Source organism: Musa acuminata, chromosome BXJ3-6 (genome assembly GCF_036884655.1).
Source record: "Musa acuminata AAA Group cultivar baxijiao chromosome BXJ3-6, Cavendish_Baxijiao_AAA, whole genome shotgun sequence".
In the NCBI taxonomy this organism is placed as follows: Eukaryota; Viridiplantae; Streptophyta; class Magnoliopsida; order Zingiberales; family Musaceae; genus Musa; species Musa acuminata.
Genome location: NC_088354.1, coordinates 7,380,294 through 7,404,175, shown reverse-complemented (window position 1 = coordinate 7,404,175; position 23,882 = coordinate 7,380,294). Strand labels below are relative to the sequence as shown.

The 23,882-nt window shown below is 41.7% G+C and overlaps 3 protein-coding genes across 3 annotated transcripts; 2 read left to right on the top strand and 1 right to left on the bottom strand.

Annotated features, from left to right (window-relative positions):
• The first annotated feature begins 3,476 nt into the window (after positions 1-3,476).
• On the top strand, positions 3,477-10,284 carry LOC135640776 (receptor-like protein EIX1). Its single transcript, XM_065155511.1, has 2 exons — positions 3,477-4,235; positions 7,111-10,284. The coding sequence occupies exons 1-2, from the start codon at positions 3,477-3,479 to the stop codon at positions 10,282-10,284; spliced, it is 3,933 nt and encodes a 1,310-aa protein (XP_065011583.1).
• Positions 10,285-12,567: 2,283 nt separating this feature from the next.
• Positions 12,568-15,516, top strand: LOC135582638 (receptor-like protein EIX2). The gene has a single exon (XM_065155510.1). It carries the CDS (start codon positions 12,568-12,570, stop codon positions 15,514-15,516), a length of 2,949 nt encoding a protein of 982 aa, XP_065011582.1.
• A 393-nt stretch (positions 15,517-15,909) lies between these two features.
• LOC135641578 (tRNA(adenine(34)) deaminase, chloroplastic-like) lies at positions 15,910-23,575 on the bottom strand. The gene is made up of 4 exons (XM_065157037.1): positions 19,860-23,575; positions 19,681-19,768; positions 18,011-18,138; positions 15,910-16,446 (listed from the first exon to the last, which is right to left on the bottom strand). Exons 1-4 carry the CDS (start codon positions 23,393-23,395, stop codon positions 16,176-16,178), a joined length of 4,023 nt encoding a protein of 1,340 aa, XP_065013109.1. The 5' UTR covers positions 23,396-23,575; the 3' UTR covers positions 15,910-16,175.
• Positions 23,576-23,882: the final 307 nt, after the last annotated feature.

Genomic DNA, 23,882 nt, shown 5'->3' with positions numbered 1-23,882 from the left:
GGATTATTAATTGGTTTCATCATCAAAATCTAAGATTCAACAGATATTTTACTTGCCAGTAGTGATCTTGGTTTATTGCACAAAACCAAGATATTTCTCAACAATAACTTTAAGATGATTGATATGAATGAGGCAGCATATATTATTGATATTGAGATATTCAAGGATTGTTCTCAAGGATTATTAGGATTGACTCAAAAAGCATATATTAATCATATCTTAGAGAGATTTAATATGAGCTAATGATATACCTATTACTAGAGATGAAAAATTTAGTCGCACGAAAAATGACTTAGAAAAGAATCAAATAAAAAATATTCCTTATGGGTGTGCAATTGAAAGTCTATTATATACTAGGAAGATATCAAAGCAACTTAGGAATGGAACATTGGAAAGCTGCAAAGAAAGTAATGGATATTTGTAAGGGATGAAAGATTATATGCTCACATATAATAGATTATATCAGCTTGAAATGATGGGATATTCATATGCTGATTTTGCAAATTGTCTCGACAATAGGATATCCACTTCAGGATTTGTATTCATGTTAGCTGGTGGGGTAATTTCTTGGAAAAGTGTAAAGTAATCGCTTATTATATCATCAACAATGGAAGCTAAATTTGTGGTATGTTTTGAGGCCACAAATCAAGTTTTATGGCTGTGAAATTTAATCTTAGGACTTGGTATGGTTGAATCAAGCCATTGAAGATACTTTGTAATAATACCACAACAATTTTTTTCTCTAAGAATGACAAGTACTCTAGTGGTTCCAAGCATAAAGAGATAAATTACTTGATAGTTAGAGAAAGAGTCCAGAAGCTTTACAACCTGAGCATGATAATTGTTGATCTATTAACAAAAACTTTACAATGTAAAATATTTAAAGAATATGTTCTTAGAATGGGCTTGCGAGCAAGTTATAAAAGATATGGTGATGAATGTTTAGATAGATGCTATTATTGATAATTTTTTTTGCTTAATTAAAGTTAATTGTTTCTGATATCCTATTTACATTTATATTTATGCATATTATAGTTGAATGTAATAATAGGATTGTCTTGACAAGACAAATTATATGGGTCATTATGAACTATATTAGGAAAGACTAACAATGTTATGGTATATAGAAAGGAGTATGACATTGATTGTATATAACCATTATGGCTCGTATTGATAGTTGAACTTAATATAGTATTATTATATTTATTAGACTTATTAGCTTATTTTAAAATTCGTGACCATGTATAAAACTTTTCAAAATTCTTTGAAATCCAATTAGCTAAAATTATTTTTAAATAAATTTTATTTTATTTATTTTAATTTTAAATATTTTATTTATATTTTATCAATTAATGGGTTAAGTGTGAGAATGTTAGCTTTTGTGATAATTTATAATTGGATAAGATATATATAATATAACTAATTAGATTCTAATGCAATATATTCTAATGCAATACGAAGAACTATCTTAATTATTTATCCTAGATCGTCTATTCTTACTTTTAAATAGACATGATCTATAAGGACTAAACAAGAGGAATAGAGATTATAGTTGAGGAATTAAGGTCTCTGTTTTAATACTTCTCCCTAACCATCAATCTAAGTGGTTCTATGAAAGGATAGGAAGAGAGGATCTAGTTTATTTTACAGATTGATAGTGATATTGGATCTAAATACGGTACCCATGCAGAACAAACAAAGATATCCTTTTAGATGACATCAAAAGGTGCGCATCGTAAAATCAGATCTAATTATTTGATTTTAATCCTGATATAAAAAAATATTTATATATTTAATATAATATATTATAAATTTTATGCTTACCACTACGTTGACGATGAATTAAAGGTTAAGTATCTCTACTTCTATGTTTTGATGGTTATGTGATGCACAATCTCAATATATATATTTTTTTTCGTTTGTTCCTTAGATGCTTGGAAATATTATAAAAATTATACGACCGATCTTGGTTTTTCTATGATTGGCTGCAGTAATGGTTTGTTGATTAGATGGTCATATGATGATTTCGAGTAGGGATGGATCCAAGGAATGATTTGGTCTCTCACATATAGATGATAAATGCTGGAACAAGCAAAAGATTGAATGAAATCATACAATTATTTATTTATCATATATTTTATAACTATTCATATATTTTATATGTTCAATATAACATACAATTATATTATAATTTGTTTTTGAAAAATTTATTAATGAATGCGTAATTCGATCAGTCATTAGATCCCCAGATTTCACATGAATATTATACTAGATTTAATATTATATTTTCTTTTATCAATAACTCTATCAACTTCTCCAGCAATCATTAACAAAAACAAGCACGCTTACGTACCAAAAAAACTCAGAGTCACCCACATCTCCAAGGTAGCTCAGTGCATATCATCCGTCCATTTGGGTGTTAGCCAGGATGATCTTTCGGGAACAAAAGCATAGGGGAATCAACTTGGGATCATGGAAGATCCATCCATTTGCGTTATAAATCTTATCTTTATTGGTGATTAGGTAATAAGAATTGCATAATCAAGTTAAATTTAAATAAGTACGAAATCATTAATTTTGAAGGGAATAAAAACAAGTGCAATTTTGTAGAAAACGAAAGATATAAAAAGAAAAGAAAATTTGCAGCCATTTCTTTCGCTCCTGTGGGGACAATTCCCCACAAAATTCATCACAAAAATGGTGGGAAATCCTCATCATCTTCACCACTTGTGTGTCAAACGAATCAATTTGTTGCGTGCCTTTGGGTTCCCAACAAAGATTTCCACACATGTGAAAGCGAAGCGTGCGTTCCGCTACAAACATCGTTGAGTCTCCCTCTTTCGGAAGGATGCTACATGTAAAGCGATGGCTTACCGTGTTATCTTGGGTGAGGAATCGTTTGCGGTGGGTCGGAGTCTTCATCCACGTTGTCTTCCGTGATGACGTTTGACATGTCATGGCGACATTTCGACCCCTAGAACAAGGTATTCATCGCCTCCATACATTTTATCTTGGCTAAGAAGATGATGCGTTCCGATGTGCGGACATCAGAATCAAACCGTGTGGAATGAGGGAGCCATGAATTAGTTTCCACACAATCGCATTCGAGCCGAGTGAGACATTCTACGCAATCCAACAAGGTCGATTAAATGGCGGTATCTTTCGAGTTTGAATTCCAGCATCAATCTCTTTCGTTCTTGCGAACCGAGCCCCAATTTTGGGACCCAGGCAGGGTAGAAACCAAGTTCGAGTGAGCTACACCGTGCACGCACTGCAGGTCCGGCAGGAGTCGAATCCCACAAAAGTCAAGTTTTTTATCTATACATCGCTACCAGTGCATCAATCTTAACGTTTCACAGGAGTCTATGATGGGTTGCGGGAGGGGAGGGCCATCACGCCCCCACACCCACTCTATATATACATGTCCTCCGCCGCCTTCCATCTCTCAGTACACTATGCACTCACTAAATAGCATCATGGCCTCTTGCACCAGAAGCACACACCCTGTGCCACGGCACTACTCTTTCGGGCTTTGGCTTACGAGCATTCTTTTGTTCACGGCGGCAACAACGCCGACGACGAAGGGGTGCGTAGAGGGCGAGAGGGACGCCCTCCTCGACTTCAAAACCGGCATCGTCAAGGATCCTTCTAGCAGTTTGTCATCATGGCGAGGCCGAGTAGACTGCTGCAGATGGAGCGGGGTGGTCTGTGACAGCACAACCGGCCATGTCGTGGAGCTCAACCTCCAGAATTCATACTCGTATAACCCTGAGACGTCTATCGGAGGTGATATCAGACCATCCTTGCTCCTGCTAACTCATTTGGAGCGTCTCGACCTCAGCCGCAATGACTTATCGACCGATAGCCTGCACTGGCTCTCGCGTCTCACTTCCTTGAGATACCTCGACATGAGCTTTGTGAACCTTTCCATGGCCTCCCACGATTGGCTTCACTCAGTGAACATGTTGTCCTCACTGGAGGAGCTATATTTACAAGACTGTGGCCTCACCGACCTCCCCCCTTCTCTTTCCCATGTCAACCTCACGACGTTGACCACTCTCGATCTCAATGGCAACCTCTTCAACTCCACCATCCCCAACTGGCTATGGAAACTCCACAACCTCTTTTTTCTTGATCTCGGTTTTTCTATGTTTCATGGTGCCATACCCGCTGGGATTGGAAATTTGGCCGATCTAAGAGAACTTCGTCTTAGCGATAATTCACTTTCAGGTCCCGTACCCACTGAGATTGGAAATTTGAGTAGTCTAGAACTTATCAATCTCACGAATAATTTACTCTCTGGATCGTTACCTACTGAGATTGGCAATCTTTCCAACCTCAATTTTCTTTCTCTCTCTAGTAATTCCCTAGAGGGCACCGTGTCTGAACTCCATTTCGCTCGCTTAACCAAACTAATTCAGCTCGATCTATCTGAAAACTCCTTAGTCATCTTAGTAGACTATAATTGGGTTCCTCCTTTTCGACTCCGATCTATTCAACTGAAGTCTTGTAAGTTGGGGCCTGCATTTCCAAGATGGCTCCGTTCACAAAACTCCATTTTGGATTTGGATATGTCAAACACAAGCATTGAGGACGTCTTGCCCGATTGGTTTTGGAATAATTTTATTTCATCTATAAATCTCTCCCAAAATCAGATTAATGGTACTTTGCCAACTTCCTTGGAGGATATGACAAACCTGGCCACTCTGAAACTAAGTATGAATTTGCTTGAAGGCCCTATTCCTCGTTTGCCAACTTACTTGCATTATTTGTATCTGTATAATAATTGCTTTTCGGGATCGTTGTCCTCAATTTCTCTCCCACTAGAATTGGAACTGTTGGATCTCTCGCATAACCATATCAATGGGAGCATACCATCATGTATCTGCAACTTGAGACAACTTCGTATTCTCGATCTATCGAGCAACCAAATATCAGGTGAAATCCCTTGTTGTTGGCAAGAGACAAAATTCCTTTTCTACATTAATCTAGCAGATAATAAGCTCTCGGGAGAAATTCCTAGCTCTATTGAAAAGTTGACTCAGCTTAGGTCTTTGCACTTAAACAATAATAGTCTACATGGGCATCTTCCTCTGTCATTGAAACATTGCAGTGGACTAGTTTTTCTTGATCTTGGCGACAATAAATTCTCAGGTAGCATACCTACGTGGATTGCACAAAACTTTCAAAATCTAGAGGTGCTCCGGCTATGCTCAAATATGTTTTTTGGTAACATTCCTTCGGAGCTTGGACAACTTCATCATCTACATATTATCGACCTTGCTAATAATAATTTATCAGGGCCAATTCCACGCTCCTTCGGCAATTTAAATGCAACAAAAACTTATAGGCAACGAAAATTGACTAGCCTAGGCAAACCTATAAATTATGATGATAGACTTAATGGTGATTTAGTGGTAAACGCTGGCCCTGGTTTGTTGTATTTTGATGGCACTTATGATGATAGCATCACTCTAACTATAAAGGGAAAAAGTATCATCTTTTCGATCATTGTTTACCTTGTCAATATTATAGACTTTTCAAATAATAATTTGACCGGAGAAATCCCGGTAGAAATTGGATCTCTTTCGACACTTCAAACTTTAAATCTATCAAAAAATAATTTTGTCGGCCAAATACCAACGACAATTGGTGGCATGAAGTCATTGGAAACTCTGGATCTGTCATTTAATAAGTTATCCGGAGGTATTCCTCGAAACTTGTCAGACCTGTATTCTCTGAATCACTTGAATTTGTCTTACAACAATCTATCAGGAGTTATTCCTTCGGGAAATCAACTACAAACACTCAATGACTCATCCATTTATATTGGCAATGCATATCTATGTGGAGCTCCCCTCAACAAGAGTTGCTGTTCAAGACAACAAAGTACTAATGTGATAAAAGAAGACAACAAAGAAGACAACAAAGACGGATCCTTTATGCCATCATATTATCTGAGTATCATACTCGGATATTTGGTTGGATTATGGAGCGTGTTTATCATCATGCTGTTCAAGAAAAATTGGAGGGTTTTCTATTTTCAGATGTTTGATAAAATGTATGATAAAGCTTATGTTGTCATCAAAATAAGAATTAATAGATTAACAAGTGATTGAGGGTGAGGACGTCATAAAAAGTCAATGTAATAGGAGTATCTTGTGTGTTGTATCCATAATAAGTTTGAATCTTGCAAGATGACATCGTGTTAGAGATCATGTAATGGTTACTTTTCAAACTCTCTCTCTCTCTTTTCTTTTTGGTTTCATCTTTGTAAATATTGTGTGTATTATGACGATTGAAACATAATTGTTGAATGTAATAATATTATTGTGAAGAATGCATTGAATTATTATAAAACAATATTTTTATAATATTATGTTATATATTTTGTATTTTTAATATATTACAGTATATTATATTATTTTTAAACTAATATTAAATCTCGATCCACCGATTCAATCATTAATCCGATGACCTGAGACTTGGCCAACACCTATGCTGATGATAACGCCATCCATAAGTAGGAGAAGACGAAAGGACGGAGAAGTCACTTCAAGTCCGTTCACAGCAGCCGTGGAAGCTTCTTGGAAGGCAGGCGGTGGGGGACTCGAACTAGTAGGCGTCCGAAGTCAAATTTAAGAATGATGGGTGAGTCTTTATGGCAGTCCACGATTGGGAGGACCATCGTGAACTCTCGTCCTCTTCCCCGTAGGATTCCTTGCACACGCTACGCCCGTTCTTTAGAGAAAGGAAAGGAAGAGACTCGACGGCTGAAGCCATTTTACCCTTCGGAACTTTTTGGACCTCAACTCCGTGTGCGTCCTTCTTGGCAGTTGCACTTCCATGATCATTAGATTAGGAGTCCCAAGTTGGACGAAAGGACGAAAAAGATTAGCACTCACGTTATAATTGATAAGCAGGTAAGATTTTCTTAAAACAGTTGAGGAGAAAAATCCTCCCTGTTAAATGTGTATAACCTCTATATATAAATAGCTATCAAGAGCTTACCATCAAATGAATTAGTCAATTACATCTTATACATTTCATAATTTCTTTTACAATTTCTATCTTTCTATCTTCTTCGTTTAATTCTTATAATGGTATCAGAGTCGTTTGCCCAGAGCAAACCCTCTTCTCGCTTCCCGACTGGAGTCCACCACGGAGAGCACGCCCTCTTCATTCACATGGGATGCCGGGTGGAGACGAAGGGACCTGTCATTTCACAAGAGGATCCATTGGCAAACGCGGAGAGCAATGGTTCAACCTACCACATTCTATATATTATATTCATATATACATGTTCTGCGCTGTGCCGCCTGCAACCAACTGGTCATTCGTACACCAAAGAGCATGGGCGACACGAGAAGCCCATCCCATGCGTCGCTGAGCTGCTCTTGCCTAATGAGCGTTCTGTTCTTGACGCTTGTGACGACGACGAGGGGGTGCATGGAGGCGGAGAGGGACGCCCTCCTCGCCTTCAAAGCCGGCATCCTCGACCCATCCCGCCGCTTGTCCTCGTGGCGTTTCCCGGTGGACTGCTGCAGATGGAGCGGCGTGGTGTGCGACAACACCACGGGCCACGTCGTGCAGCTCAACCTCAAGAATGCGGAGGCTTACTACGACAATTCGGCGGTGTTGGGGGGTGAGATCGGTCCATCTTTGCTTTCTCTAACTCATTTGCGTCGCTTGAATCTCACTCAGAACGACTTCGGCGGCGCCCGAATCCCCAAGTTCTTGGGTTCTTTTGGGAGACTCAGATATCTGGATCTCTCTTTTTCCAATTTCGGCGGAGCCATTCCTCCCCAGCTGGGTAACCTGTCAACCCTCCGCTATCTGAGCCTGTCTTCGTACAACTTGAGGATCGACGCGGGGGACGACCTACAGTGGCTCTCGCGTCTATCTTCTCTAACATTCCTCCAAATGAACTTTGTGAACCTCAGCACGGCCTCTCCCGATTGGCTACGAGCCGTGAACCAGCTGCCCTCCCTGCAACAACTCTATCTGTCAGGCTGTGGTCTCACTGCCCTCCCCGACTCTCTTTCCCGCGTCAACCTCACGGCTCTCACCACCCTCGATCTCCGTGGCAACTTCTTCAACTCCACCTTTCCCAGCTGGCTTTTTGAACTCCGTAGCCTCTCCTATCTCGCGATCAGCAATTCTGAATTGTATGGCACCGTACCTGCCGGGTTTGGGAACTTGACTCGTCTCGCGCAGCTCGACCTTAGCGGCAACTCGCTTTCCGGTTCCATACCTGTCGATCTCTGGAGTTTGGCCAGTCTAACCACACTTGATCTCAGCCATAATTCATTTACGAGTCCCCTTCTACCTGAAATCGGGAACACGACAAGTCTGTCGCAGCTAAACCTCGTTCAGTGCTTCCTCGTTGGTTCCATCCCTGCCGAGATTGGGCGCTTGACCAGTCTTACGGAATTACGCCTCAGCGGCAATTCACTTTCGGGTCGAATCCCCGCCGAGATTGGGAATCTGTCCAGCGTAACGCAGCTAGACTTGGGTCATAATTCACTCTCCGGACTGATACCGGTTGAGATCGGCAAGCTTTCCGACCTATCCTCCCTTGATCTCTCCGATAACTCCCTGGAGGGCACCATGTCCGAACTCCATTTCGTGAACCTAACCGAGTTGGTCGTCCTGTACGCGTACGCCAACCCTTTGACCATCCGATTCGACCACGACTGGGTGCCTCCTTTTCAACTTCAATCCATCAAAGTTGATACCTGTGACTTGGGTCCCGCGTTTCCAAGGTGGCTCCGTTCTCAGGAGTTCCTGACTGATATTGATCTGTCCAACACAAGCATCGAAGATACACTGCCTGATTGGTTTTGGAATTCTTCTTCTTCCACCATTATGGACATAAATCTGTCCCACAATAAGATCGGTAGAGTTTTGCCGGCATCCTTGGAGAGTATGGCTACCTTGATGCTCTTGAATTTGAGCTCCAATCTCCTTCGAGGTCGCATTCCTGTTTTGCCACCAAACCTACAAGCGCTCGACTTGTCCAGCAACTCTTTGTCGGGATCGCTACCCTCGACCATCTCATCACAGTTGGGCTACCTGTTCCTCTCCCACAACTATCTTCATGGAAGCATACCGTCGTCCTACGTCTGCGACCTGCAGCAACTTTATGCCCTTGATCTATCCAACAATCAAATATCAGGAGAAATCCCGCGTTGTCGGCCGGAGGGATCACAACTTTTGTTTGTCAATCTGGCGAACAACAAGCTACGAGGAAAGATTCCTGACTCCATCGGAAACTTGGGCAACCTTCAGTTCCTTCACTTAAACAACAACAGCCTCTTCGGACGTATTCCTTCGTCGCTGAAAAATTGCAGTCGGCTGGCTGTCATTGATCTCGGCAACAACAAATTCTCGGGAAGTATTCCAGCGTGGATCGGACAAAGTTTACGGAATCTGCAAGTACTCCTACTGCGCTCAAATATGTTTTCGGGCCATATTCCTCTGCAACTTGGACGATCTAGTAATCTTCAAATCATCGATCTCTCCAACAACAGACTATCGGGATCGGTACCGCACTCTTTCGGCAACTTCAGCGCGATGATCTCCGCGTCAAAGTCGATGGCTTCTACGGTTTCGAACATTATGAATTTTGTGTTATCCTCTTTCGTGGCAAGCGAGAGTATATCTCTGGTTACCAAGGGCGATGAGTTCAGCTTCTCCACCATTCTACGATTTGTGAAGAGCATAGATCTTTCGAACAATGATCTGAGCGGAGTGATTCCTCCGGAAATCGGTTCTCTTTTTGCGCTTCAAACATTGAATTTGTCGAGAAATAGTTTTGAAGGCATGATTCCGAAAACAATGGGCGATATGAAGTCATTGGAAACTCTGGACCTATCATTCAATAAGATATCCGGAGTCATTCCTCAAAGCTTTTCGACGCTGAATTCTCTGAGCCACTTGAATCTGTCTTACAACAATCTATCGGGGGCGATTCCATCGGGGAATCAACTTCAGACGCTGAATGATGCATCCATTTATATCGGAAATGTCCATCTCTGTGGGCCTCCGGTGACCAAGAGTTGCTCCGACGATCCCAACGTCGATTCGACGGAAGAGGAGTACGAACAAGGATCTCATGTGCTGTCATTTTACTTTGGTACCGGGCTCGGATATTTGGTCGGCTTATGGAGTGTGTTCGTGGTCATGCTGTTCAAGAAAGATTGGAGGCTCTTCTATTTTGCAACGGTGGACAAGATGTACGACAAAGCGTATGTGGCAGTCAAGATAAGAATGCGAATTTGACACGACGCAGCAATCAAAGGAAGGCCGGTCGAATGTGATGCAAGTTTCTTTTGTGTTATTAGACTGACTTACTCTACATTTCGGAAATCCATGTCTTTCAAGACCATCAGTCTTTGGTTTCTTCCGGATCGACAGAAAAAGGAGTGCAGGGAAAACTTCCACGGGGAGGGTGGATTCATCTTACTAAATTGCACTACCGTTGGACTAATTCCACGCGCTTCCCTTCGAGCCTGATGGCGACGGCACTCGTTTTCGTTTGGAAGGTTCCGTGGAAATATAGTAGAATTGATCTCTGAATCCGTCAGATTGTGCTCTCACCTTTATAATGGCCTCCTCCGCCGTTGAAATATAGTAGACTTCATGCTGCTGCAGCCTGCAGAGTCTATATCATATCATATTGATGGTTCGATGTTGACTTGGTACAGTACAGAATCGTATATCGAATGGTACATTAGGATATACTGAACGGTACACTAGAGCATATCAGACGATTTTATATATTTCTTTTTCTCTATTGTAGCACTGTGGCACCGTAGTCCGTTTCGTCCGGTAGCAGACGGTTCGTGTACTGGTATACCGTTGGACCGATATGTAGGCGGTACCATTCAAAATTACATACCATGGTTTCAACAATCATACACTTGTTGTTCTGTGTTCGTATATGGCAAAACCTGGTGCTTCATTATGAAGTTCTACTATACTATGGGTCTTCCAGCATTTGATGCAAAAGAAGATGTTTTCCGACATTGATGCATTAACTATCAATTAGTCTTGTGTCCACACTCAAGGAGAAAATAAAGCATATATATATATATATATATATATATATATATATATATATAAAGAAATTCAACCCCAATAATTTCTCAGAAAAAATAAAAGGGTGATTTTTCTAAAAACATCTCTGTTTTTAAGTTCTTTTTACAATGACACCCTCATTTTAAAATATTTATTTATTTATTTTAAATATCCCAAATGTTCCTCGCCTTTATTTATAGTTTTTCTCGTTTCATATGAGATATGGTCCTTTTGGTCATCGTCACTTCCTTCATCAGATGAGCATTGTCGATTATCTTAAAGTTGTCTCGCTTTTATGATTACTCAATCTTTGGCAATAAGTCTAATTATGTCTTCACCATGATCTTTCGTGGATGCAAGTATAATTCAAGGGGGGTTGGTTCGACGGACAAAGAAGAAGATGAGGTTGAAATGATGATGGAGTTAAAGCAATAAATGTTGAATATGAGAAAAGAGAAAGATGTGACCAGGATAAATAAAAAATGATGAGGTAGGATGGAAAGAAAGTGAAAAGCTATAGATTTTACGTAAGATAGTGATGAAGGATAAAGAGCATAGGCAGCCTTTGAGGTAAGCAACGAAGATCATGACGATATGAATGCGAAGAAACAATTTGGCTTGTTATGGAAGATCGAGTCTCCTGAATGCAAGAAAACCTCCTGGAATTGATAATGTCCACTGAAAAAGGAGATGATAATGAACAAGACTATCACTGTTGAAAGAAAAAAAAAACAACCAAAAGAGATATTTAGGATGGGACCATTCGAAAGCAAATGTTTTTTCAAAAAAAATTAAAATCAAAAAAATTATTTGGACATTTCAAAGTCTATAATGCCATTGGCTATTTATAGTTTGAGGATCTCTCATTTAGAAAATAAGTAAAATTAAATTTTATTTTTTGATAAATTTATGATCTGGAAGCTCATAGAGGAAAGTTGATTTCTAAAATTATTTATGTAACACAAATAGATATAATTGCCTTCGTTTACATACATCCCATAGGTTTTTGAAAAGTCCTTATCGATAAAACGTAATTAAGTAACATTTATTTCCACCCTCGTTGAATTATTTGTGTTGGGCACGAAGAACTCATAAATTACATCGCTGGTTCTTCTTATTTTCATTTTTATTTATGTTATTTATTTATTTTTTATGTTACATTTTTTATTTATCATCTCGCGTCACTTATTAGGTAAGCATGAAAGATACCACCACATTGCGAATGGCTCACTCATCGACATCGGCCATCTTCCACACCCAACGGGACTCTCTAATCCGAACGGGTCATTGCAATCCTACGTCTCACCTTTCCCTTCATGTCATCTCACACTCTGATGGACGGATGAGATGCAGGATGCAGACCCAGTGGTTGTTCGCACGCAAGGTGTGACATTTGCCCAACCGGACGCCTCCTGTGGAATATATATACATGCCCTCCATCGTCTGCGATTTCTCCATAAAGAAGTAGCCATTCACCAATCAAAGATGGCCAATCCCAGGAGAAGCACGCGCCTCTGGCTCACCAGCATTCTGCTCTTCGTGCTCACAACCACGGCGTCGGCCAAGGGGTGCACTGAGGTGGAGAGGGACGCCCTCCTCACCTTCAGAGCCCGCATCGTCGATCCGTCCCACCGCCTGTCTTCGTGGCGTCGCCGAGTAGACTGCTGCAGATGGAACGGCGTGGTGTGCGACGACACCACAGGCCGCGTCGTGGAGCTCAACCTCCAGAATTCGGAGGACATGTCTTCCGAGTCGAATCGGGCGGCTCTGCGGGGTGAGATCAGTCCGTCCTTGCTCTCTTTAACGCATTTGGATCGCTTGGATCTCAATCACAACGACTTCGGGGGGTCACCGATCCCCACCTTCCTGGGCTCTTTCCCCAAGCTCACGTATCTCAACCTCTCCTGGTCCAACTTCAGCGGAGCCATTCCGCCCCAGCTGGGCAACCTGTCCAGCCTCCGCTCGCTCGATCTCCATTCGTATGGCTTATCGAGCGATCGCCTGCACTGGCTCTCGCGTCTCTCTTCCTTGAGATACCTCGACATGAGCGGTGTGAACCTTTCCATGGCCTCCCACGATTGGCTTCACTCAATGAACATGTTGTCCTCACTGGAGGAGCTATATTTACCGTACTGTGGCCTCACCGAACTCCCCTCTTCTCTTTCCCATGTCAACCTTACGACGTTGACCATTATCGATCTCCGTGGCAACCTCTTCAACTCCACCTTCCCCAACTGGCTTCTACAACTCCGCAGCCTGTCCAATCTTGCTCTTAGCGATTCAAAGTTGCTTGGCGAGCTACCTGCTGGGATCGGGAGATTGACTCGTCTGACCCAGCTTGACCTCAGCACTAATTCACTCTCTGGTCTTCTTCCCGCGGAGATTTGGAGTTCGAGGAGTCTAACAAGCATCGACCTCAGCTTTAATTCGTTCAGAGGTCCCGTGCAAGTGGAAGCAGGGAATCGGACTAGTCTCTCACACGTATATCTGATCAACTGCTCACTCACTGGCCGCATCCCTGCTGCGATTGGGAGTTTGACTCGTCTCAAGGAGCTGCACCTCAGTGGCAATCGACTCACTGGTCCCATACCTGCCGAGATTGGTAATTTGACTGCTCTAACAACGCTCGACTTGGGTCAGAATTCTCTCTATGGATCCGTACCACCTGAGATCGGCAAGCTTTCCAACCTAACCTCTCTTGATCTCTCCCTCAATTCCCTGAAAGGTACCATGTCCGAACTCCATTTCGCCAACCTTGCCAAGCTAGATGTCTTATACTTGTACAGGAACTCCTTGGACATCGCAATAGGCCATGACTGGATTCCACCTTTTCAACTCGAGACAATCGGTCTGGATTCTTGCAAGCTGGGCCCTTCGTTTCCCGGATGGCTGCGCTCACAGGGATCCATCGTGGATTTGAATTTGTCGAACACGAGTATCGAGGACACTTTGCCTGACTGGTTCTGGAATTCTTCTTCCTCGTCCATTATGGTCATAAATCTGTCCCACAACAAGATTTCCGGCACTCTGCCGGCATCCTTGGAGAGTCTAACCAACTTGATGTTCCTAAATTTGAGCTCTAATCTGTTCCAAGGTCTCATCCCTGTTTCGCCACCAATCCTACAAGCACTGGATCTATCAAGCAACGCTCTCTCAGGACCGCTACCATTGACCTTTGCACCGGTGTCGGAATACTTGTTCTTCTCAAACAACCATATTAACGGGAGCATACCATCCTACGTCTGCACTTTGCAGCAGCTCTTTGCCCTCGATCTGTCGAACAATCGAATATCAGGAGAAATACCTCGGTGTTGGCAAGAGACAAATGAACTTTTGTTTATCAATCTGGCGAATAATAAGCTCGGTGGAAAGATTCCTAACTCCATCGGAAACTTGACCAATCTCGAGTTCTTGCACCTGAACAACAACAGCCTCCTTGGATATCTTCCACCATCGTTGCAAAACTGTAGCCAGTTAGCTGTCATCGATCTCGGTCGCAACCATTTTTGGGGCAACATACCGGCATGGATCGGACAAAGCTTTCGATATCTGGAGGTACTTCTGCTACGCTCGAATATGTTGTCAGGCAACATTCCACCACAGCTTGGTCAACTAAGTAATCTTCAGATCATTGACTTTGCCGATAACAAGCTATCAGGGATCATTCCACGCTCCTTCGGCAATTTCAGCGCCATAATTTCCATATCAAAGTCGATGTCTTCCTCGATTTCGACCGACCCAAACTTCGAGTTGTCCTCTTTCGTAGCCAGCGAAAGCATAGCTCTAATTATAAAGGGACACGAACGAAAGTTTTCGTCTATTCTCCATCTCGTGAAGAGCATTGATCTTTCAAAAAATTCTCTGACCGGAGCAATCCCCACAGAGATCGGGTACCTTTACGCACTTCAAACTTTAAATCTATCAAGAAATAGCATTGGAGGTATGATTCCGAGTACTATTGGCGGAATGAAATCACTGGAAACTCTTGACTTATCATTCAATGACTTGTCGGGATCCATTCCTCAAAGCTTTTCAGGCCTGAATTATCTGAGTGACTTGAATCTGTCTTATAACAATCTATCAGGAGCCATTCCATCGGGTTATCAACTTCAAACACTTCCAGCATCCAGTTACATCGGTAATGCGTATCTTTGTGGCCCTCCGGTTAGCAAGAGTTGCCTCGAGAAGACAAATATCAATGCGACATACGAGGAGGAGGAAGAAGGATTTCATGCGTTTTCATTTTACTTTGGCGTCACACTCGGTTATTTGGTTGGACAGTGGTGCGTGTTTATGATCATGCTATTTAAGAAAGATTGGAGGATGTTTTATTTTCGAATGATTGATCGATTATATGACAAAGCGTATGTGGCAATCAAGATAAAGATCAACGGATGGAGGATCAATAAAGGAGAGAGACGTACTGAAAAGTGAAGGTAACGTTATTGTATTATACATAATGTGTTTGAGTACTCAAAAGGGACGTACTCAAAAGTAAATGAATGCCCATTTGCTTCACTTCATTTATTTGAATTTTGTGTTCATAAATCTACATTAAAAATATATGTATATGACTTTGCTCCTATCTTCCGTTAGAAGTTTTATGTCTTCATTAACTTAATGACTAAAATGTCAAATATCTCGCGATATTTGAGAGCCCCGTATGCTAAGGCTGGTTGGCCGCAGGCTGTCTATGTGAAAACAGAGAAGGGAGCTCTTTTTTTTTCGGACCATTGGTTTTCTTTCGGAGAGATGAGGAAATTCCAAGTGATTGTGTATTTTATGATTATATATAGCTTTTGTTTGTAAAAGTGACTCCGAAAGATCTGATTACTGTATGACATAGTTTTCACCAGTGTTGTATTACTAAACAAGAGGAGTACAGATTACATTTTTACAAATGCATGCATGAGATACAAGTTTTCGGTCACCAAGCTGTGATAACCCGAGGAGAGCATCGAAACAAGGCTCTCTTTCTGCAGGTGTATATTGTACAAACCCAACCGACGAGAAAAACCATTTCATATGCATCGAAGCTCTCTTCTGCAGGAGTATATTGTACAAACACAAGAGACTTGTCGATAAGAAATATGCTACAAGCGAAACATTATGGAGAAGATGTTATGCATCTTGGCAAACAACTTCATTGGGCGGTTTGGTACCGGCAGACATGATTGTGGAGGTGAGTCTTGCTTCTTCTTCTTCTTCCTTCTGAGTTGGAAGAACTGTTGCAGGACTTCTGAGCACTCGGTCATTAGGACCCCACGCCTTATTCTTATATCTGGGTGGAAGGGGTGAACAGGACCTGCCTTTTGGTTTGATGGATCAGAGCTATTGCTTCCTCTGTTATCACCAGGAAATAGCCTGCACAAGAAATATATAGCAAACCCTGATCATTATGAGAAAATTTATACATGCCCAAGCTAAAACAAGCCAAAGACAACAAGGACAACCGTGAATCTTCATATGTTGTGCTTGTAAATTCTCTTCATGAATTCCACACAACTCAATTACTAGAGATAACCGCATGGAAACATTGCAAACAACAGCTTATATGATTTCGACATAACGAGACCAAGCAACTACCAATCTTACTTGCGATGCATGGAACACCTACTCATCAGGAAAACCAAGTATGCAGGGGCCCAATTCACAAACAGTGGATATGGTAAGAAAAGCATGAATAATCTGATGAAGTGGAATCAATCGATTGCATAGTTAGATTTAGATGCAATAAAATACAGGTAAAATCATTTGTGTGGTCTGTAAACAGAACTCTAAGCATGAACCCACAACTGAGCTCTGGACCTCTTCCGTCTGTATATCCTACATATCAAGCTACACTTTCAATCATTTCTGGGTCTGGATTTCAACTGGATGTATGCTGCTTAGGTCCTCAGTCCAAAGTATTCAGCCTCAGAATGACAAGACTTTCTTTTCATATCTAATTCAAAAGCCTAAAAAACCTGACTTCTTATCAGTATATTATCTGTGACTGGAACCTTGGTTCCTTAGTACAGTGCTTGGTTCCATGTTGGATTTTTCATCTGCATCAGACCATGCAGAAACCAAAATCGGGCCATGACAACCTTTTAAGAACATGAAGCAGAATACACACACAACATGTACCTGTGGGTTCCACTATTTTATTATGGGATTTTTGCTGGTGTACCCTTCTATATTTCCACATCTGTCCCAATACCCAGTTCAAAATCTTGACATGCCCATATACTCCTGTAAACATTCAAAACCCCAAAAAGTTGTCTGTCCATGTCAGCCTCCATCAAATAGCCATTACGACAGTCACTTCTGGAAGGCAAAGAGACTTACGCCACCTCCCTCGATTCTGTTAATGGGTGGAATTCACCCATTTCTTGCTCTGCTCCATCTCACTTGGACTCGGTGGGACTCAGAGACCAATGTAAAAAAGTAGTTTTCCACCTAAAAATAGAATTTATTAGGGATATTTTGTTTTTTACCCTTCCAACCAGGAGATGGAAGATGACAATGAGCAGCAGCTTGAAGTGTTTTTAGTGTTTACAGGTGCATACAGACAATCCACAGTTTTACAAGGTATCTGGTAAAACCTAAAAGTTTAGAAGGGTATACTGGCAAAAGTCTCTTTATTATAGCAAGACAAACATTGAATTGAACAGGTTACTAATGCCAAAGGAATAACTAGTCAAACCAACTTATCTTGGTGCCGATAGAAGTAAAAAACCAATATCGTGATTGAATCTTAGGTTGTACGTGGAGCAGAATCAGCGATTCACACACTGTTTGTGACATTCAATGAGAAAGTAAAGCACGATGTTCAAGCATATAGATGTAATAGGAGAGTGTAGGTTCAACTAGATTTCAAGCATATAGATGAGAAGCTTTCACAATGTTATATAGAGAACTATTGGGTAATTATTCCGACAAGTACCTCACCCAGCTGCCATCAGCTCCTAGTAGCTTGTTGGGAGCTCCCCATACTACAGTATCAATTCTAGCCTGGAGGATTGCTCCAGCACACATGGGACAAGGTTCAAGCGTCACATAAAGCGTTGTTTCCTGCAGAGCATTTGCAAAAAGCTCATTAACTAAAATATTAACACTGTCAGTCTTCCTATTAAACGAACAGTAAGGCATGTTCATAGATTGAAAATGACATCCAACTATCTTGTGGGTTAGCAAACAAAATAATCTCCTGCCTCACTTGCTTATCACCTCAGGATGGCGATTAGAAAGGATTGTCTATTAGTAAGGTATGCATCAATTTTCTAAGATTCTTTCTGAATTACAGACAGCAGGACAAGTGTGCATTAGCCTTGTTGTTGGGTTCTTCATAGTGCATAACTCCTGCTACCATCACCCAATTGGCACCATAAGTAGTGAACAGGATACTTATTCTCACTAATGAGTAAAAAACATTAAAAGAAAATGTGAAATCGCTTCATTTGATAAAGATATATCAAGTACTTCAAATATTTCCATCTCCAAGTACCTTCACCAAATGCTAATTAGACTAGGCATACGGTGGAGAAATATTGCTGAGATGCACCAAGCATGCCATGAACGTGGAATACCAAGATGTCCAACTTTTGTGCTTAACATGAATATGTTGCCTTCTTTTAGTAATTCAAATTAACTTGTGCAGATCCATTTTCTACCTAACTTAAATTTATCTAATTTTCTTGTTCAGCTTTTAAGTTCCCAGTGAGGAACAAGCATTCCCTAAATAACTTCAGGTGCACAACTTGGAATACTTAACCGGATGATGAGATTATTTATATAGTAGAAAACCTCATAAAACATATAAAGCAAGAAGTCTACACTGCACCATACATTTGTGTTGAGATCATGGCGAATCTTTAGTAAGATGGAGAGGAAATGAGTTATTGGATCATTGTGTCTTAAATTAGAGCCTATTTTAAGAATCAACAATTTGATCACCAAGTAATCATTGTGATTGGTTATTTGGATGTCACTTGTCCTTGCTGATTTAGTTGTGGTGCCTTTTGCGACTCCCATGTCTTTTACATTAAGTTGATGGCATTTGTATATTTTGGTAAACATTGTTATGAAGATTTGAGTATCTGAGCTTTCTCCCAGAGACCTGCACTCCATAATTTTATCGACACTTTTGATTTATTCTCCCTGATGGTGCCTCAAATGGGAGAGTCTGCACTTTGACTCCTTACCAATATATCCCAAACATCTACTAGCAGGCTTCCCCTGCAGCTAAAATCCTAAGAGCATGTTTCAAATACAGATGATTCATGGTCAAATTGAAACGAACAGATCTTTATGCACAACAGACCTATACCAAGTCCATTCACAAAATACTTTCAAGACAATAAAGAAATATGCATAAGTTGAGAAATTTTACTGTATCATAATGGCCTACAGAGGAGAGAAGGAATAAAATATTGTAAATGTTAATAATTACGATCCGTAAGAGATTCATCCATAATGTCCTGATTTCTCATGCTACCTAAAGCTTTAGTTTCTTCATTAAATTGGTGTAGTTCTCACTGTATCTTTGGTTTTAATGGAAAAACTACATTAACAGTCAAAAGTAACACCACAATTCTGGAAGGCACAAAATATTACTGCAAGGCACCAGGTCCGAAGAAGATTAGATGCTTCACGTATACAAATCATTTCAGCATGTGCAGTTGCATCTCTTCTTTCTTCTACTCTGTGAATTGTTATTGATTCTACATAAGTATTGATTCTTGTCTTGCGGGACTGAGTAAAAACTAAGATATTATGGGGGAAGTTGCACTTACAGATTGTAGCCACGAGCAATTATCTTTCCATTCTGTACTAATACAGCCCCAACTGGTACCTCCCAGATGTCTGCAGCTTTCTGAGCTTCCACCAGAGCTTCCCTCATAAAAAACTCATCTGTTTTTCTCTGTTCACTTTCAAGCCTATATGCTTCTTCCCACTCTTCAAATGTTTCTCTTAATACTTGTTTATTCCTTTGAAGTTTCCTATTTTTCAATTCCCCATCCATCCCTGCAGTCTTGTCAGCTTCAGTTGGCTCCTTTCTTATGGTATCTTCCTCCAATTTCATGTAGCCAGATACAGGTATTGCAAGATTTCCTGTGTAAGCTATACCTTCATCGATGGTAACTGAAGGTGCAACACCAGTCAGTGATTGGTCAACTGCTATTGCACTAGAAGGTAGACCTTCTGTTCCCTTTTCATTCTCAATCAATGTTACCTCTTCTGGTCTCAAATCAGTGGAAGCACTGGTGGATGTATAATCTCCTTTGATTCCCAATGAGGAAGATGCACTGCTTCCCAACTGCATGGCTATAACATCCGGCGCTTTTAAACTTCCTTGAGAAATACTAGAATGTGTCTCATGGACTTGATCAGTAGGGTCTCCAACTGGCAATAACTGTTTTAAAGCACTGCTTCTTCCATTCACATTGTTCTCATCATCACTGGCATCTTGACCAGAAAACCAAGCCTCGCTGCCTTCAGAGGAGCTTCTCTTGCCTGATTTTTGCATTGAAGTATGAGATTCAGCACGATTAGCCCAACCCATTCGTATTATGTCTGCTATGTGAGCCCACAAGGACTTGGAGGATCTTCGAGCAACAGTACTTTCTAGAGTTGGGGCAGTGTTTGTAGAATCTGCAACTCTGGCAGATAAAGCATCTACTCCAGGTTCTTCTGTCCTATTATATTCCTGAGAAGTTGGACTTCTAACATTCCACATCTCATCAGATGGCCCTCCTGTTCCATATCTAGATGAAGATCTCCTTGAACCTTCTTGTTTATATTTATCTTCCTCGTCTTTTGTTATAGCATCAAGCCTACATGACTGAATGGACGTAGTTGCTTGACTGTCTTTACTTCGTGTTCCTTCTGTCTGAGTTCCAGAAGACATCTTATAGCTTGATGTCTCCTGCCTTAGCTTGTCTACAAACTCATCAACAAACACAGCAGAAGAGCTCTCTAATCTACCAGCAGAATCCAGTGCATCACTTTTGACTAAATACATCTCATCTTGACTAGTATGGTCATTTGGCTGCTGTATGTGTGTATAGAGAGAGCTGGAACCACTGTCCAGATCTCTAGCGGAAGTGATTTCTTGATTCGTTTGTTGTGAATGTCTCTTCTGCTCATCCTGCACCAACAACAACGAAGAACTCTCAAGTTGGTTTCTTGCTCCCATATTAGATGTCTCCTGTGAATCAGAATCCCTTTGGATGTCAGTCACTGAGTACTCAGATATTCCAAAATCCTGTTTTGACTCTCTTTTTGAACTATATCGACGATCATCAAGCTCATTTTGCATGTGTGTTCTGTATATGACTTGGGCAGTGGACATCCTTCCACTATCTTTTTTTGACAACTCGGAAGCATACGTGTTCTTTCCAGATTCTCTTCTTAGACTGGATTGATGAGTATATTGGTTTTCTGATTGCTTTTGGTGCTTCCCCACTTGATGGACCAAACTCACAGTTGACGTAGAACAATTTTCATCATCCACTCCCGATTGCAGAAGGCCATGAGAGCTGCTAGCATTGTCGGTCCCACATTGTTGAAGTCTAGAAACATCAAGAAAATTTTCAAACTGCTCACCGTGTGCCTTTTTGTCGATAATCTTTTGGTCAACTTGGCCTTTCTTATCTCTCGCCATGTGAACTGAAACTAATTTATCATCTCTGTTTTTCACCAGCACTTCCTCATGTCGCCTTTCTATGTTTGAGCCCAACTGGAAGTTGCTACTATGAAGCTCTTTCATCTGTCTAAGATTTTGTAAATGTTCTCTCGATCCATGGCTTTGAAATGCTAGCTGATCTACTGCAGCATGCTGCTTCAGGGTTGACGTAGAAGAGTGTTTCTTGTCCATCCTCCCAGTGTCATGAACATTCTCCACACTGGAGATCATCTCAGCATTGTCCTCATGTACCTCAGATATCCTAACAATTTTTTGGGATCCTTCCCTAGATTCCCTTTGCATAGCAACCTGATCCTCATTATGAACATATCCGTCACTGACATCAGCTCTCAATTCAGCTTGTCTAACCACTCTTTTGTCTACTTGGCCCTGCTGCTTCAGTGTAGATGATGAACTTTCCACCATACCAACCTTGCTTTTGTCATCAAAGTTCTTAGATCTGGATGCCATCAGTGTATCATCCCCATGTACATCAGATACTGTAACAAATGTCTGTGATCCGTCCCCGGACTGCAACCCCACAATGTTTTGCCTTTGATGGTAATCTTCACCACTCCTACCGTGAGCTGAAACACTCCATGAAGCACCTCTTTGGATTCTTTTGTTGAGTTCCTGTTTATCTCGCTTAACCACTCGCTGGTCTACTTCACCTTGCTGCTTCACTGATGAAGTGCAACGCTTGTCCATGTCCACCTTTAGATCAGACATGTTCTTTGAACCGGAAGCCACATCCACATTGTTGTCTATCTCAGAAATTCTTGTAAACTTTTGAGATCCTTCCCATGACCCTCTATTCTTGACCTCGTCTTCGTCTTCCAAATGGTGATACTCTTTTTCTCGATGAGATGAAGCAATTAATTTGGACTCTCTACCCTCGGTTTTCCTACTAGAGACCTTCCCCGAGGTTGAGGCCCTCAAATTATAATCCCTCTCCGTATAATCTGATTCTTCACTTGAAACATAGTCAACGTTCCACACTTCTCGAACCTTGCTCACCCCAGCATTGGCTTTCTTGCCAACATAACCCTTCTTGTCAGTAGAACTCCGTGATGATACACGACCAACCTTTCTCCCCCAGCTCGCCCCATTCTCATGCCCACACGAGGGGCAAACTGAGCTCGATCCATCTCTCCTCGCTCTCAACGATCGCACCGTTTCGTCAGCGTTCGACCTAATTTCAAACTCCCTCTTCGCATACCTCCTCGGATGGTCAAATTCATCGTGATCCGCGTCATTTTCCCTCATCCTGCTGCCGAAGCTTTCTCTACAGCAGCACTCCACGATCATTTGAAACCTCCGTTGGGAGCTCCGACAGCAACAACAATTCGTGCATCCTCCTCGCTTCGCTGACATCCTGGGAGCGCACGGCTCGTCGTCGCGGAGGCTCACCCGGCAGCAGTGGATCCCCCCATGGCCGGCAAGGAAGGTTCTCAGAGGCGACCAGTAGACCAAACTGGACTGCCTCAAGTAGTAGCCATAGAGCAGGAACCTAGGGTTTATGGAGATCCCACGGAGGAAGAGTTCGTCGCCGCCCCCGTCGTCGAGGAGGGCGAGACGATGGGAGTGGGAAAGGGATGGTTTTGCCCTCAGGGCGAGGGTGGCGGCAGCGTAGCCGCAGTACATGGGGACGGGGGCGGCGGCCCGATGCGGCAGATAGAAGATGGGGCGTACCGTGAGGGAACCCGACGGCTTGGGCGGCGGAGTTAAGGTCACCGTAACCGAAGGGGCACGGTCATCTCCAGGGAGCGAAGAAAGAGGTGGAGCCGAGGCGAAACGAAAGGGGAAGACGACGTTTCTGGTGGTCCGGCGGGACCACGTTAAGGCCAACTCTGTGGGCAAAGCAAGCAAAAGCTTTCCCACTCGTCTGTCCCAACCGCAAGTGGGCCCATCGTAGCCTCCAATCACATGGCACGAAAAAGGCGGAGAATTCCAATTTATTCTAAATTGGGTTAAATCCTAATTATTCTAAATATTCAGGAAAAATATTAACAAAGCACAGACGTAATAATATCAATGAATTTTTAATAAAAGTTACAAATATAATAATTTAAAGATAATAAAAAAAGATATCTAATTGTATCCTCGCTTCAAAAGCATCTCTCTACCCAAC